Source organism: Dipteris shenzhenensis, chromosome 30 (genome assembly GCF_047967505.1).
Source record: "Dipteris shenzhenensis isolate YYH24624 ecotype China chromosome 30, Dip_SZ_1.0, whole genome shotgun sequence".
Taxonomy (NCBI): domain Eukaryota; kingdom Viridiplantae; phylum Streptophyta; class Polypodiopsida; order Gleicheniales; family Dipteridaceae; genus Dipteris; species Dipteris shenzhenensis.
In genome coordinates this window covers 47,701,174-47,715,821 of record NC_141625.1, presented here as the reverse complement: position 1 = coordinate 47,715,821, position 14,648 = coordinate 47,701,174, and the positions used below count along the sequence as shown (strand labels likewise).

Sequence of the window (14,648 nt, the reverse complement as noted above, 5' to 3'; positions counted from 1 at the left end):
GGGTGCCCGCAGGACAAGTTTATATAGTTTTGGGTGGGTGCCCGCAGCACAAGCTCTGTCAGCTGCCAAAACTTTTCGACTGAGTGGCAGGCAACGATTGAATGCCCCAGGAGCCCGGACGTAGTGCCTCGACTCAGTGAGCTTTTATGGCCCAAACAAAATGGTAGTAAAAAAAATAATTCGATGCGGTTCAACCCTCTAGGCTCTAGCCTCCGGAGTCCGGAATGCCCCCGAGCGGTGTGGCATTTCGTGGCCGGAAGGGAGTCACGCACAATAAGCTCACAGTTCATCGGGGGAGCTGTCTGACGCCGGGATTGTTTGGCGGCGACTGGGCGTTGGTCTTTGTTCATCCGTTCGCGAGTGAACCGTATGATCAGAGGCTTCAGAGCTGCCAGGCCGCAGGAGTGGACCAGAGTACTACTCGACGTAAGGCACTACTGGTGAACAGGGAAAGGGAAAGCGCAGTAGGCTTTAGGTTTAGTAGTCTACTAGGAGACGAACAGTGAAGGGGCTGGAGAACAGCTGAGTACAGCGCGCTCTTTGGTGCCGTTGATGTGCCGATTGGAAGTCGAGAATCGGAGTTAGATTTAGGAGCATGGACGAATTGGTGGTTGCAGGTTCGTGCTACTGAGAAAGACCAAGTAGTCGCGGAAGCTTCAAGCTAGGTGATGGAGGCCGGCCTCCGGTGCGAGGAACGAAATGGAATATCATTAGACAGAGAGCTCTCATCAGAAGCGGAGACATCAGCCAAAGGGTGGGTAGATTGTCTCCAGTCGAAGGCATTATAGCAAGACTCACCGCGAGAGAGTACACTTGAATCAGACTGATTATGACACGGCGCCCCCTTCTGCCTGCAGAGGTAGCCGCACAAGGGTCGAGGCAGTCCCGTCGGTGTTGATGAGACCCTCCCACGCACAGTCTCACATCGTCGGAGACGACGAGAAGACGATGGATCAGAGGTTCAGAGCTCACGGGGGGAAGGCTGAGGGGACTCGCTCGATCGCAGGTGAGGGGGTGAGATGATGGCAAGGCAATAGTGGTGATAATGGCGAAATCTTGAGGCTGCGTTGGAGGCGCTGCAAGGCTGGGCAGGAGACTAGGACGGAGGACAACGAGGAAAGGTACTAGGAACCGAGAGAGAGAAGAGAGGGGGGCCGCGGGGGCAGTTTCTCCTCTCTACACTCCGGCAAATTCCTCTCCCTCTCCTCAATCGAACCTGCAAAACGCCTTTTATAAAAGAGAGACTGGATTTGTCCGAGTGCTTGCGAGTTAAAGGAGTGTTGCAGCAGGGAGGGTCGATCAGATACGAGGATGATGGATGGATGGATGGATGGATGAAAGAGGGGACTCGAGGGGAAGGGGGCGAGGATCGGGGGGTCACGCTCATATGCCGAGGAAGCAGGCGAGCTAGGGTATGGAGTCTGAACTCTCTGGAGGAGCTCTCATGAATCATAACTGGCGAGGGGCTGTCTTCGTGCAGCCTGTGCATGGGACATATATCCTCTGGGCGTGGGTCTGTTGCGTCCGATGAATGGAAGGTGCTTCTTGAGAGTTCTGCGTTCGTCAATCAGCTCCAAAAGCAGTTCGCAACTTGCAGCAGCAGCAATGTTGATGGGGAGACAGAGTGAAAGAGCGTAGTCGTAGTAGTAGTGGTGGTGGAAGAGCTTCTGAAGTTCTGATGCTGGCGGACAGACAGGGACTCTTCCTAGTAGGCAGGCAGGCGGCTGTATATTCTCATCAGGAGTGAATGACGTTCATCTCTGACCGTGAGGATCTAGGGACTTTCCAAAACGAGGGCTCGTCTTTTAGTTGAGAGCTTCCCCCCTCGTACCACTCTCGCGAGAGCTGAGAGCTCACTCCCAAGGTCAATCCCACCTCCTCATAACGTGAATTATGCAATCAGTCCATGAGTCGTAGTCTGCGCGTCCATCCGATCGTATTTTTTTTTGGTTGATTTGGGCCGTTATTCCTTTGTTTGCTGGCATGGATATGTTTTCGTCCTCCAGCTCCATAGCCCAACTCCGTGTGTGCAAACCGTCGTCGGATCTTTGTTTCCCTGCAGAGCAACTGCTGCCTTGGAGTTGGAGTTGAGGTCCTGCTGCGTCTTATCGTGAGCTTTTTTTGGGGCGTAGACGGAACCCTCCCTACTTACTAGTAGTCCCTTTCCTTCCTCCTCGATTCATTCTCCTCCCATCCGCTCAATCACAGGCTTTGTTTGGCATCCCGGTAGCACATTTGCGCGTCTTTCGGATTGTTTGTGCTCCTACAGACACCCATGAGTGCCACGGTTGAGCGATTTGGAGATCAATCATTGGATTGCATTTCGGGAATTCCGGTCGCACTCAGCGCAGGACAAATGCTGTAGGGTTTGTTGTGAACTACAGGAAATTTGTTGTGCCATTAATCTACAATATCGACGAATCGAGAGTCGAGACACGAGAGATCAGTGAGATGGATGGATGATGGTTTGCTGGGTTTATTCTCACAGTTCTCGCCGTCGTGAGAATTCGTGAAGAAACAGTGCTATCTGTTGGCTGGGAATGAGCGCTGATAGGAACTTCGAGGTACAAACACCGTGGAACTCCAAAGTTCTTGACAATATATCTTGACAAAACGTTGGGAAGAGCCATAACCCGGTTTTTGCTCGGTGCACTTGTTTGTTGCGTCGCTTGTACGCTGAGCTTTAGACATCGACGTACATGGTGCGTCCAAGTACAAACTTAAGCGCGCAATTCATGAGCATTGAGCTCCCTCCCGAGAGTTGACAACGGAAAACCCACCGCTCCGTCACTGTTCTCCATTTTAGCTCGGCGATCAATTTGTGCTGCTGTCTGTGTGCCTGCACATTTCTCCACTCCAGTGTAAGTATAAACAATTTCGAATCCCCCCATCATGCCACAGTTCTTTTGCTGTTTCGGGCTTCGTTCTCCCTAAGGGTTTTGTCTTTTCATTGGCTTTTCTCAGCCTAGATTGATGCCTCGGCCTCATGTTTCTTCGACCCACGCTTCTCGCCGCTCGGTGTATTTCACTTCTCTGTCTCGTACTAGCCATAGCTTTTCGATCGTGTCATTTTGTGTGTTCGATGGCACTGCCTCCTTGCTGAAACCCTTGTCCAGTGTTCTTAGTGTGTCAATGTGACTCGAGAACTTTTTGCTGTACTCAATCCTACCCCTATATCTTTCACGTGCACTCTTCTGCATAGCGTAACCGAGAGATCAGTTGTAGCTGAATTCTATGCAAACGCTTTCTTTCTGTGTCAACGCTTTTTATCTGCACCGTTTTGCTTTGGGCACCAATGTACAATTTTGACATTGCTGTTGTCGTTCTTCTGTGATAGCATGGTTGCAAATCGCAGCCATAAGTCTTGAGGAGATGCAGGCCGCGCTAGATGGAGGCTCATCAAAGGTGCAGATTTCCTTCTGTCATTCACTCCAATTCATCAACTCAAGCAACCGGAGAAGCTGTTCACGATACAATGGGTGGAGGTCACGCCCCTTTACAAGCGTCGGCTTCTAGTCTGCAAGCATCGACATTCTTCCCTGGAGGCTTTCTTCCGTCCTCCAGACCCCAATTGAGTGAGGTACAGGCACCCAATTGTGGAGAGCAGGAAAGAGAATTTCTGTGTCCGCCTGAGGGTACCAACGGAAGCGGAATGCCAGAGCGCCACATTAGCTTCGCAGCAGATGGCCACCGCTCCTCTCGCGTCCCCCAGCAAATACCTTACGCAGGGCTACGTTCCGAAGCTGATATCAACGTTTGTAAAAGTACAGAAATCATTCCGAGGCATGGTATGGAGAACTACTTCCGTAGTGATGAAAGGGAGCCTCGCCATAGCTCGGGCAATCTTCAGGACATAATATTGCAGGACAAAAGTAATCTGGCTACATCGAAGGTTTTATTGTCTGAAATATCGGCATCACAGCATGCATTTCACAAGATGGATCACCTCGAGCACCAGGCACATGTGGCACAGCAGCTGCGACGAGACAAACTAAGAGTTCCAGGATCATCGTCAGGGCACTGTCCTTCTTACATTGGCCCTCAGAGCGACCGATGTCATGCGTTTTCGTTTCTACCGTCCCACCTAAACGAGGAGACACTCTTTAAAAACTCAGTGACGGAGTGCTCTGGACGTTCTCCGGAACAGCTGAATATCGGAGATGGGCTTCCAGTCTGTAATTCCGAAGCAATACCATCCGACCTGCCTGTCTTTCGAGGGGGGGCTGAGCTACTCGCCGCATCCGGAAATGGTAGCAATTCGTTTAAGATGTCGCTCCCGCATCCTCGTCATCGAGCTTTGGAGACTGCAGTACACCTTTCACATGCAACTCCGAAGATCGTTGATCCGGCAGCAGCTGACTATCTGGCACTACAGACCGGAAAGGGTTTCCATGATGGTAGTGGCCTTCCATATGCGGCTGCAGGAAATTCTGAAGGCAGACCTGAAGCCCATGGCAGAAAGGAACTTTCCGGCTCCTTAGCTTCTTCCTCGCTTTGCTCGTCAAGATTTCCGGTGGCCGAGGGTTCGGCGAGCCTCAATCCGACGTTTGAACACTCTCCGATTTTCTTGAGGTCTTCTAGCAATCAGAACGCTGCAATCTGGCCGTATCAATGTGCCATGCGGTATGACCTCTCCACTTCGGGCATAGTTTCGATGGACCGCTCAGGTCACGATGCCGATGGATTTGGCCAAGCGCATCCTCAAGTGGCAAGCGTTTCGCCTTCCTGCGGAAATAAGACTGAGATGATGTATTCTCTCTTGCCAACTAGCAGTGAAGGCATCAGCTACACTCAATCTGGTCAGCGGAGTGCTGAGTACAATGAGACGGCCAGTGCGTGGGCAAACGAAGGAACAGAGTTGCTGCTTCTTCCTGGCAGCGGTGACACACAATCAAGCACGCAAGCTCAATGCCGATTGGATGTGGCAACCGGAGGCAGACAATGTCCCACTGCAATTCATGTAAGTGGCTCAGGAAATGACACAACGCCTCATGCACAGTGGCAGCGACACGACCTTAATCCCGATGGAACCAGACAAATCATCCACTTCCAAAGCCTTCCCCTGAGCAGTATGCAACACCTCCGAGGTGTTTCTCTTTCGCTAGCAGCACAGGAGAACCCCCAGTTGATATTTCAACGGTTAGACAAAACGACGCCGTATTCAGGTTCGCGAATGAATCTTTCTCTTTAAAATGCAAAGGTTTACGCTGTCATGAAAGTGCTGGGACTGAAACCCATCCGTTTTCGTTGCCTAGGGTCGTTTTACGTTCTCAGGAATTCCGCTTACCTGAAAGCAGCCCAGCAGCTGTTGGAGGAACTCTGCAAGCTCGGAATGGGCTTGAAGACAAATTCATCCACTTCCACACACAAGATTTGCGACTCGAGAATTGGGGGAAGCTCCACAACAAACAGTGATCATGGGGGTGAGATCAGAGGCTGCATAGATACTGGAGGAGTAATCACGGTGCATGCCAGTAACACTAATTCGATGCCACCGCTTCAATTCATGCAAGAGTCTATAGCCCACGGTGCAATGCCTCCACAAGACGACCGCACTCAGGTTGAACTCAAGAGAAGACGGCTAATGGGAATGCTGCAAGAGGTACGTTATCCATTCTTGATGCTCTATTTTCTAGTCTTCCTTTGGTGCTTTGCTACTTCCACTAGAAGAGAATCTATGTTCTTTATCCTCCCCATATGAGGATGGCATTACTTCCTGCAAGATCCTAGCATGCATGGCTGTGGCTTTTGTCCGTGGCAAGCCATGGGTTTTGCATTAGATCAGATTAGTGTTTGTGGGAACACACATAGTAGCAACCCTGGATAGGCTGACACCTTACTTCAACAATTTAAAGTTGGAGATCTTGATAGGTCATGTGGTGAAATAGAGTCTCGTCACAATAAGCAATTCATCGGACTCTGCCTTGTCCAATGAGTGATAGTGAGGAAGATGATTAATGGTTGAAAACCTCCAAGAACATAGGTATGCCCAAAACGTGAGAGTTTATGGAAGAACGTGAGCCTATGACTTGCACATGGCTTGCAAGTTGCAAAGTACATGGATTATGGGTGAAATTGCATGGCATATATGGCATATCAAACTAGCATTTAATAGTATGTAGAGGATGTCTTGAAAAATTTCCTCGTTTAAAACCCTTGTCTTATAGTCTAAGAATCTATTGAAATACCACATGATACTTTCCCACACTACATAAATATGGGCATAACAGATAATGAATAGTCTCATCAAGGAGAGATTCTTAAGTCTAGATCGTTCAAACCTCCAACATTGTATGATGCAATTTGAATTGCATTAAGTTAAAAACCATCCTTGTGAGATACTTAATACGTGCATTTGCTTGAAGTAAGTCTTCTGTTTTATGATCTTAGCACACCCAACTTCAAGGTACATAGACTATGTATCAACTTACCACACTTAACTTTAGGTTCCATACACTTTACCTAGGCCTTTTGCTATTGTATTTGCAAAGTTTTTTTAGGTATCTTCACTTTCGATGGGATGTTATACCACTTTATACATCGCTCTATAGACAAATGTCTTTTGCTACTACATTTGCAATAGTTTTTGTAGGTATTACCATTTATCTTCACTTTGGATTGTATGTTATACCTCCTTACACATTGCTCTATAAACAAAGATTACATAGGCCACCCAAACTACCCCCATACAAGCCATAAGCTACAATGACTCAACTCTACTTATTAATGGTTTCTAGGTAAAGTCCTAACACGCTAGACGTTCGAGCAAGGCAACAACACTTGCACACCAATGTTAGTTTTCATTATGTGTATTCATATTTCTGTGCAACACGAAAGGCTCTAAAGTAAGCTTAGTGCAAACCTGTCGCATGGACTAGTTGGTTTGCCCAACATGTGAAGGTATGCCTTCCACTATCAAGGGCCCAAAAAACTTGTAGTATGATTCGAATTTAAGTGAGGATTACAACTTTTCACATTGATAAGGTTTGAACTATATGTACATAGAATGAGAATTTGATGCCAATAGTAGGAAAGAAAGAATAAAATGACGATGGAGGAAAAGAGAGTGCCAAAATAAGTTTTTTTTAAAAATTTAATTATTTTCTAGCTATATCAAGGGTGTCTTGGAGTTGTGCTATAAAATGGACTGAGCTTTGTCATTATTAAGCTGGCAAGCAATAAAATAAAGTACATGCCAATGTTCATGCGTTACTAAAGTTCGACTCATTAGTAATTAACAAAAATAGCTACTATTATGAGTTTTTTTAGAACATACCATTATACTGTGAAATAGCGTTTTTAAATATTAATATGAGGTGAAACTAGGAACTAACTATATTGAATATTAAACACTAACTATATTGTGAATATTAAACACTAACTAAAGTTCGACTGATTAGTAATTAAGAAAAATAGCTGCTATTGTGAGTTTTTTAAGAACATACTATTATATTGTGAAATGGAGTTTTTAAATATTGAATATGAGGTGAAACTAGGAAATAGACAAAGACTTGGTAAACAACTTAATCAACACTAAGGGGGACTTGCTACGAACTCCCTCTTTAGGCTAGTTGTGACCGTTGCGGGAAGGAGAGATCAAGGTTTGTTCCTTTAGCTTGACATTTCTTAGTCTGTGGCTTCTTGCAAAAAGGTGCTTGTTTCCTTCTTGTTCCCTTTGGATAGATCCATTCTCAGTAAGAAGGCATTAAAATGCTTGCAGCATTTCGCAGTAAAATTGGTGGTCATGAGTCACTTTGCTAGATATTTTCCATAGTGGAGGGCAATGAATTGAAATATCGAGGAGAAGGTCTTAAATCCATTAACTCAAGTTTTCCAAAGCAACAAGGTTGCATGAATACTAGTAGTACCTGTGATAAGCATGTCAATAATCAATTAGAAGGGAGAATTTTTTGCTATGAGTTGCTTTTCGTGAGACAATTTGGATTGAAAACAAATCAAAGTTGTGCTAGGAGACAATGAGTAAGGTGACTTAAGTAGGACATGGTATCTAAGGTGATTGCCTTTGTTTGGAAGAGAGCAAGTGGAGGGCTATCGATTAGAGTCATAAAATAATGTGAGGTAGGAAGGATTGTCACTGTGAGAAGAAACCAATTTATAGCAAAGACAAGTTGTGTGAGGTAAGAAAAATTATGTCACTATGAGAAGAAATCCAATAAAAGAATAGCATAGACAAGTGATCTCCAAGTGATGAGCTAGGGGACTTAACTGGATTGTGTCATAAATAGTGGATGCTTAGTGTTGCAATTATGTGACGTCTCAACTCAATTCAATATGTGACAATATCATCGGCGTTGTGCTCTAGGAGTCATTTTTCTTGATAGAGACATCTAACAATGTATGGATGTAGGCACAAACATATAACATAAATGCACAATTTAAAGTGTTGAAGAAAGACATTATGACATCTTAATAAAGGATTCCTAGATTGGTCGTGCAATAAAGTGCAATAAAGAATAGTGCATCGGACACCATTATATTAAAAACTTTGCCAATCCTAAAAATGATTAGACTTGTTAGTATTACAAGCTCATGATATAGATAGATATCATAATTCATTATTACTTACAATAATAAAAGTTGCCAAAAAATGGAGCACATTTAAAACATGGTATGTGGTTTTACACTCGAATACCCTAAGATATTTGGAATCTTTAGTAGAAAGCACATGCTATATTGCAAGCAATTTTATTAAGATTATTGCGATCTATATTTTCCATGGCATATGGTTACAATTATTTTGTAGAAATTGTACCGATTCATATTAATGAAAAGCTCATCATCTTCAAGCCTTGTTGAGACTCTAAGTTTGTGCTTTCTTCATGTATACATTGAAGTGAGTAAATTATCACTATCATCTAGCTACATTTATGTGTAAGGATCATAGCTACAAGGATTCTATACAAATGTGCATGATGAGAATTTCAATGCATACATATTTTGCAAAATTTTAGTCATTTAAAGCACATATATTTTTGTTTCTTTATTAAAATCCTTTGATGCTTTCATGCACTATCCTTTGTATATATATATATATATATGTATGTATGTATGTATGTATGTATGTATGTATGTATGAAATACTACGGCCACTTTCTTTGGATTCATTTCTACCCCCTAGGAAGTAATAATGAATCCTAAATATTCAAGTCTTACTATGCACAACAATATATATATATATATATATAATATATATATGTAATATGCATGGCACAAGAGTTGAAGAGCCATGGGGAGGCCATTCTAGAAATAATCGTATTTGCTCATTTTGTTTAAAGTTTTTAAAAGAATGTGAAAGATATCTCTTTTCATTGGTTTACTCTGACGACATAGATTTTTGCACTTAACAGCTTTGATTCAAACTCACCGTTTGTTACTTCATAAAATAGTGGTGGAATCAATGACAATATATATGTCGTATACTTGGATTCCCTCAAATGTTGCTCCTCATGAAGGAAAGTTTGCTTGGATAGTCCACATATAGCATAAATATTACAATAGTGTAATAATTGCTAAAAGGATAAATTTTTGTTACAAATTAGGAATCAAATCATGGCTTGAGCACGTTCATGCTTGGTTGTTGTATGCCCAAGGCTAGAATAGAAAAACCATGCGCACTTACTATACTTTTCAAATTGGATTGGATTGTAGTTTGTAAGTATGCATGTGTTTATCATGCATATGGTGTATTAATCGGGCATGTATTCAAGTGTATGCTCTTATATGCATGCTTTTGTGACTTATTATTATAATACATATTTCCATGTTTATCTATATATGTATTGTAATAAACATACATATATCCTTTTGTAAATAAAACAACCATATCACACATGTATGCATGCACTAATGCATACATATATGTGTCTAAAATATCACGGGTTTGTATGTACATGCATGTATGCATACATAGGTTTCTATTTATGTATGCATGGGTGCACACATAAAATGTATGCCCAGGCATCACAAAAAAAGAGTAACTATCACATGTGTTTACTACGACAACATTTTTAAATCATTTTTGAGGAGAAATATATTTGTAGATGGGTATTGTAAAAAACACTTTCAAGAGAAGCTTTACACTTGTATGAAAGCAGGGTGTCTTTTAATCATACAATATTCACAAAGAAGCAATTTAAAGAATAGGCCTTGAATGCACGTAATTTAGGATTTACATATAGTGATTCCCTTGAGAAGGTATAAATATCTAAATAAACAAATAAGAATCAATGTCCTCTCGCTATATATATGCGTGTGTGTGTGTGTGTGTGTGTGTGTCTATCTATATATATATATATATAGATAGATAGACACACACACACACACACACGCTAGATAGAGAGAGACAGAGAGAGAGGGCATTGACTCTTATTTGTTTATTTAGACATTTATATTCATATTTATACCTTCTCGGGGGAGTCACCATATGTACATGCACACTTGGATGCATGTATATCCACTTATAGTACTTGAATGTACATATCTATGTCTATGCACGCATGCACGCACGTGCACACACACACACACACGCGCGTGCACACACTACACACACACACGCACACACACAAAGATATGCATATATGCATGTGTGTGTGCGTGTGTGTGTATGCAACACATGCATACATACAACTATAGATCGATAAACAAGGTTACAGCCATTATAGATAATTTCCTATGTATTGATGCATGTAAACAAGTATGCTAACATACATATGTGCTCCTTTCTTTTTGTTTGTATATGTATGACTATGGTTGCATCGATGCAAGGCCTATGTCTAAATATCAAATCCACACAATGCAGATGCATGCATTTTGTGAATTTATGTGTTTAGATTCACACATATACACATAGTGAATCTTTGGTTAAAAAATATTTAGGTGAGTAAGAACCTTGCACAATATAGGCTACCACACACACACACACACACACACACACACGCATGCACACACGCACACACACACACATAGAGTGAATCTTTGGTAGTTGAGCAAGAAACTTGCACAATATAGGCTACCTTAGTAATATGCCAGAAAACACGATTCCTTGAAAGCAGATCAATTATGGCTTAGTAGGTGTTTCTTGTGAATCTTTTCATACAATAGAAATTAAACACGTTTTAAGTTTTAATCATGACTTATTTTGTAGCACACACACATGCATTGGTCTACATGAAATCCTCTCTCTCTCTCTCTCTCTCTCTCTCTCTCTCTCATATGTGCATCCAAGAATGCATGTGGACATGCTAATTTATGTATTTTGGATCTAGGTACATGATTGTGTGTCTGGATCTGCATACTTACCTATTGACATACTTGACTATATGCACATGGGTATGTACATACACATGCATGCATGCGTATATGTATATGTATACATATATATACATACATACATACATACATATAAATATGTATATATGTGTGTGTATGTGTGTGTGTGTGTGTGTGTGTGTGTGTGTGTGTGTGTGTACATACATACATGTATGCATGTGTATGTATGTGTGTGTGTGTGTGTGTGTGTGTGTGTGTGTACTGTGCTTCTCATTTTTTATATCTTGGAGTTTGCTATGATCTAGGATAGCTTTCTCCTTAGTATGTGGAAGTATTTTCCCATAGTTTCTAGTTCATTATCATAGTTCCACCCATGTAGGGTGGCTATGATTGTACATTCCATTCTTTAACACACACACACACACACATCTACATATATAGATAGATGTATATATGTATACATATGATTATAAGAATATGAACTTGTACACATATGATTTTGCCAACTCATAATTCTTAGACATCTAGAATCTGTAAAATGGTAGAGGACTTTCACACTTTATTATAATTGATAAAACTGTAGACATTATAGGAGTGAAGGCAGAAGAATAATTTAAGAACAATATTTTATGATACGCAAGCACAATTCTACATCATTGTCTCATTTTCAAGAAATGTAGATTTGTATATTTTATCCATTTATGTAAGGGTAGTTATTTTTTAATAATAAACATGCCATAAGTAGTAAATAATAAATGGAAATAAATTAAACCAGGGTGTTGAAGCATGATCAATGAGATTCATTTGCAATAGCTAATTTTAAATTGTTTCTTCAAATGAGATGGATGGTGTTCTTTATCAAACTTAGCAAGAGTGAGCCTTGACTGATAAAGCATAAAATTATAGCCAATTGTTATAATTTTTATTAATTGTGCTATGAAACAAAATTTCAAAAAATGCATATATATTATATAGAGCTTTAGATTTAAACCAAAAAATGTATTACAATTAAAGATGTATGTTATGCCACATGTAGAGAGGGACCAAAATCTTAAGTACTTTGGTTGCATAATTTTATGTACAAATGCTAAAGCCACTGTGAAGATAGAAAATAAATCATATGCCTTGGATCTTGCATCTCGTATGTAGGAGGCAACATTTTAGAAATTGTACCTTCTTTTGTTTTGGTTTGTAGGTGAAACCATCCTTTTTGTTGAAATCTACGTCAACTAATGCCCATCACCAAGAAGCTCAGTGTTTCTTAAGCGTTATTTAATTACAAAATACCACTACTAGAAAATAAAAACAAATGATTTTTTGTATTTACATTTCATCAAATGGCACTTTCTCACATAAATCATAGTCAGAGATTTTCTAAAAAAGAGCAAAATGGAAATCTTTTTTTGAAAAAGAAGAATACAAGTCAATGGTTTCCACATGGTGTATTAAAGAATCCAATCCAAGAAGTATGATTCTATGTGCAACCATTAGACAAGCTCAATTATTATTATTACGTACTATGCTCAATGAAACAAGAACGCATTTGTGCTTCGAATGGATGAATTGATGTTAACATGCTGTAATGTAAAGGGACTAGGGTGCCTCTTCAATATATTTCATTCAATGCATACTACTTGATAACCTTATATAACACCTAGAGAAAGGCTACAACCTATGGCATTGGCGATGCGATTCACAAAATAAAGATATCATTAATCTATTCATTGTATGAAAAATCCCAAATTCCCTTATCTTTAATGGGGCTTTCATAATATATACCAACTTACATTTCTTACTAATACTTTTAGTATCATATGACCTTCTACCCCCTTTAGTATAAGAGAATGGTGCTATCGTTAGGCCTATCCATATTTCTCTCTTTAAGGAACTTGCCATGAGATTCAATAATATGTGTTTTCATAAAACAAAGATATCATTAATCTATTCATTCTACGAAGAGTCCCAAACTCCCTTATGTTTAATGGGTCTTTCATCATATGTACAAACTTACATTTCTTACTAATAGTTTAGTATCATATGACCTTGTACTCCCTGTAATGTAAGAAAGTGGTCCTAAGTCTAGGCATATCCATATTTCTCTCTTTGAGGAACTTGCGACGAGATTCAATAATATGTTTGTTCTACTAATGTAGCATTAGATTCTTTATTCTAGTTCCTCTTTGAGGATATTACCCTTGTATTACCATGAGATGTAGTAATGTTTTTTTAGCACTAGTGCAACATTTGCTCCTTTTCTTTTAGTCTTTCTTTCAAAAATTTCTTTGAGAAATGGTTCAAAATGATAAGGCAAAATAACCTCTCATGAACACTAATAATTTTCCTTTGAAATGTTATCCTTGAGGTTAGCTAGTAAATTTGGTCCTCGCACCCTAACTCAAGTTAAGCAAATCCGAGCATCACAACTTTCATAATTGCATGAAGTGTAGTAATAGAATTTGGCTTGATTATGAATGATATTTTGATTATTTATTGTCCAATTTAGAGTAGTTTCTATCATCATGAGATAATGGGAGGATGAAAATTATAGACTTCACGTCTTTAAGCACTTACTTTGTCCAATTCGTTTGGTTTACACATCATGCAAACAAACCCTGAATAAGATGTAGAGGATTGTTCCATCTTTGCCCTAGTAAGTACTATCGCTCTTATTTTACTTTCTGATTGTGATATCCCATCCATAATTTTTGTTTGCTTGTAGTAATATTATACTATTTGAATCAAATAATCATTTTTTCATATGTATTTCAATCCCTCCATTCATACCCATCAAATTAAAATTTTCTACTTTAAACCTCACCAACACAAAAGGTAGCCTCCATAATAAGGCTCTTTGGGAATGATAGTGGCATAATTTTCTCTAGTTGGAATGCATGCAACTCATTTTGTTTTTGTTAATTAAATTGAACTCTTTTAATTTGAGAAAGGATTATTTCCTTAATGTTTAAAATCTACTTGATGTATTCTTGGTGTAAGGCCAATTAATTTGTTATTCTTTAATTCCATTCTTCCTCTACTTAGGTTTGTATCAATCATATCTAACTTAGAATTGCAATGTGAGAATAAAATGATATCTAAGTATTTTATCAAGTGAGAGAATCAAGAATTATATAAACTTGGAATGTAAATTAGTTGAAGTTGGATCGTCCTAAGAGCAAGGAAATAGGTCTCATTGTAAAGAAACCTTCTTTTGTTTGAGAAGGCCTTTCATAATTCAATGCCGCTTTAGTTAGTATGTACATGAGCGAACAAAGCTTTTATTATTTGTTCCTTGGATTCCATGGAAATAGTAGCTGAAATGATATCTGTTTTTCCTATAAATAGCACATCAATTCGATTTG

General features: G+C 40.1%; 1 protein-coding gene across 2 annotated transcripts in view; it reads left to right on the top strand.

Moving 5' to 3' along the window:
* Positions 1–335: 335 nt before the first annotated feature.
* The window catches only part of LOC147882236 (uncharacterized), a 40,083-nt gene continuing 25,770 nt past the window's right edge, over positions 336–14,648 (top strand). The window contains exons 1-3 of one of the 2 annotated variants that reach the window (XM_087401737.1): positions 336–1,864; positions 3,338–5,165; positions 5,256–5,602. In XM_087401737.1, coding sequence (XP_087257863.1) covers positions 3,389–5,165; positions 5,256–5,602 — 2,124 coding nt within the window. In that variant the 5' untranslated portion in view covers positions 336–1,864; positions 3,338–3,388. Of the gene's footprint in view, positions 1,865–2,769; positions 2,862–3,337; positions 5,166–5,255; positions 5,603–14,648 lie in introns of those variants that run through there. The other variant, XM_087401738.1, reaches the window with a different exon arrangement.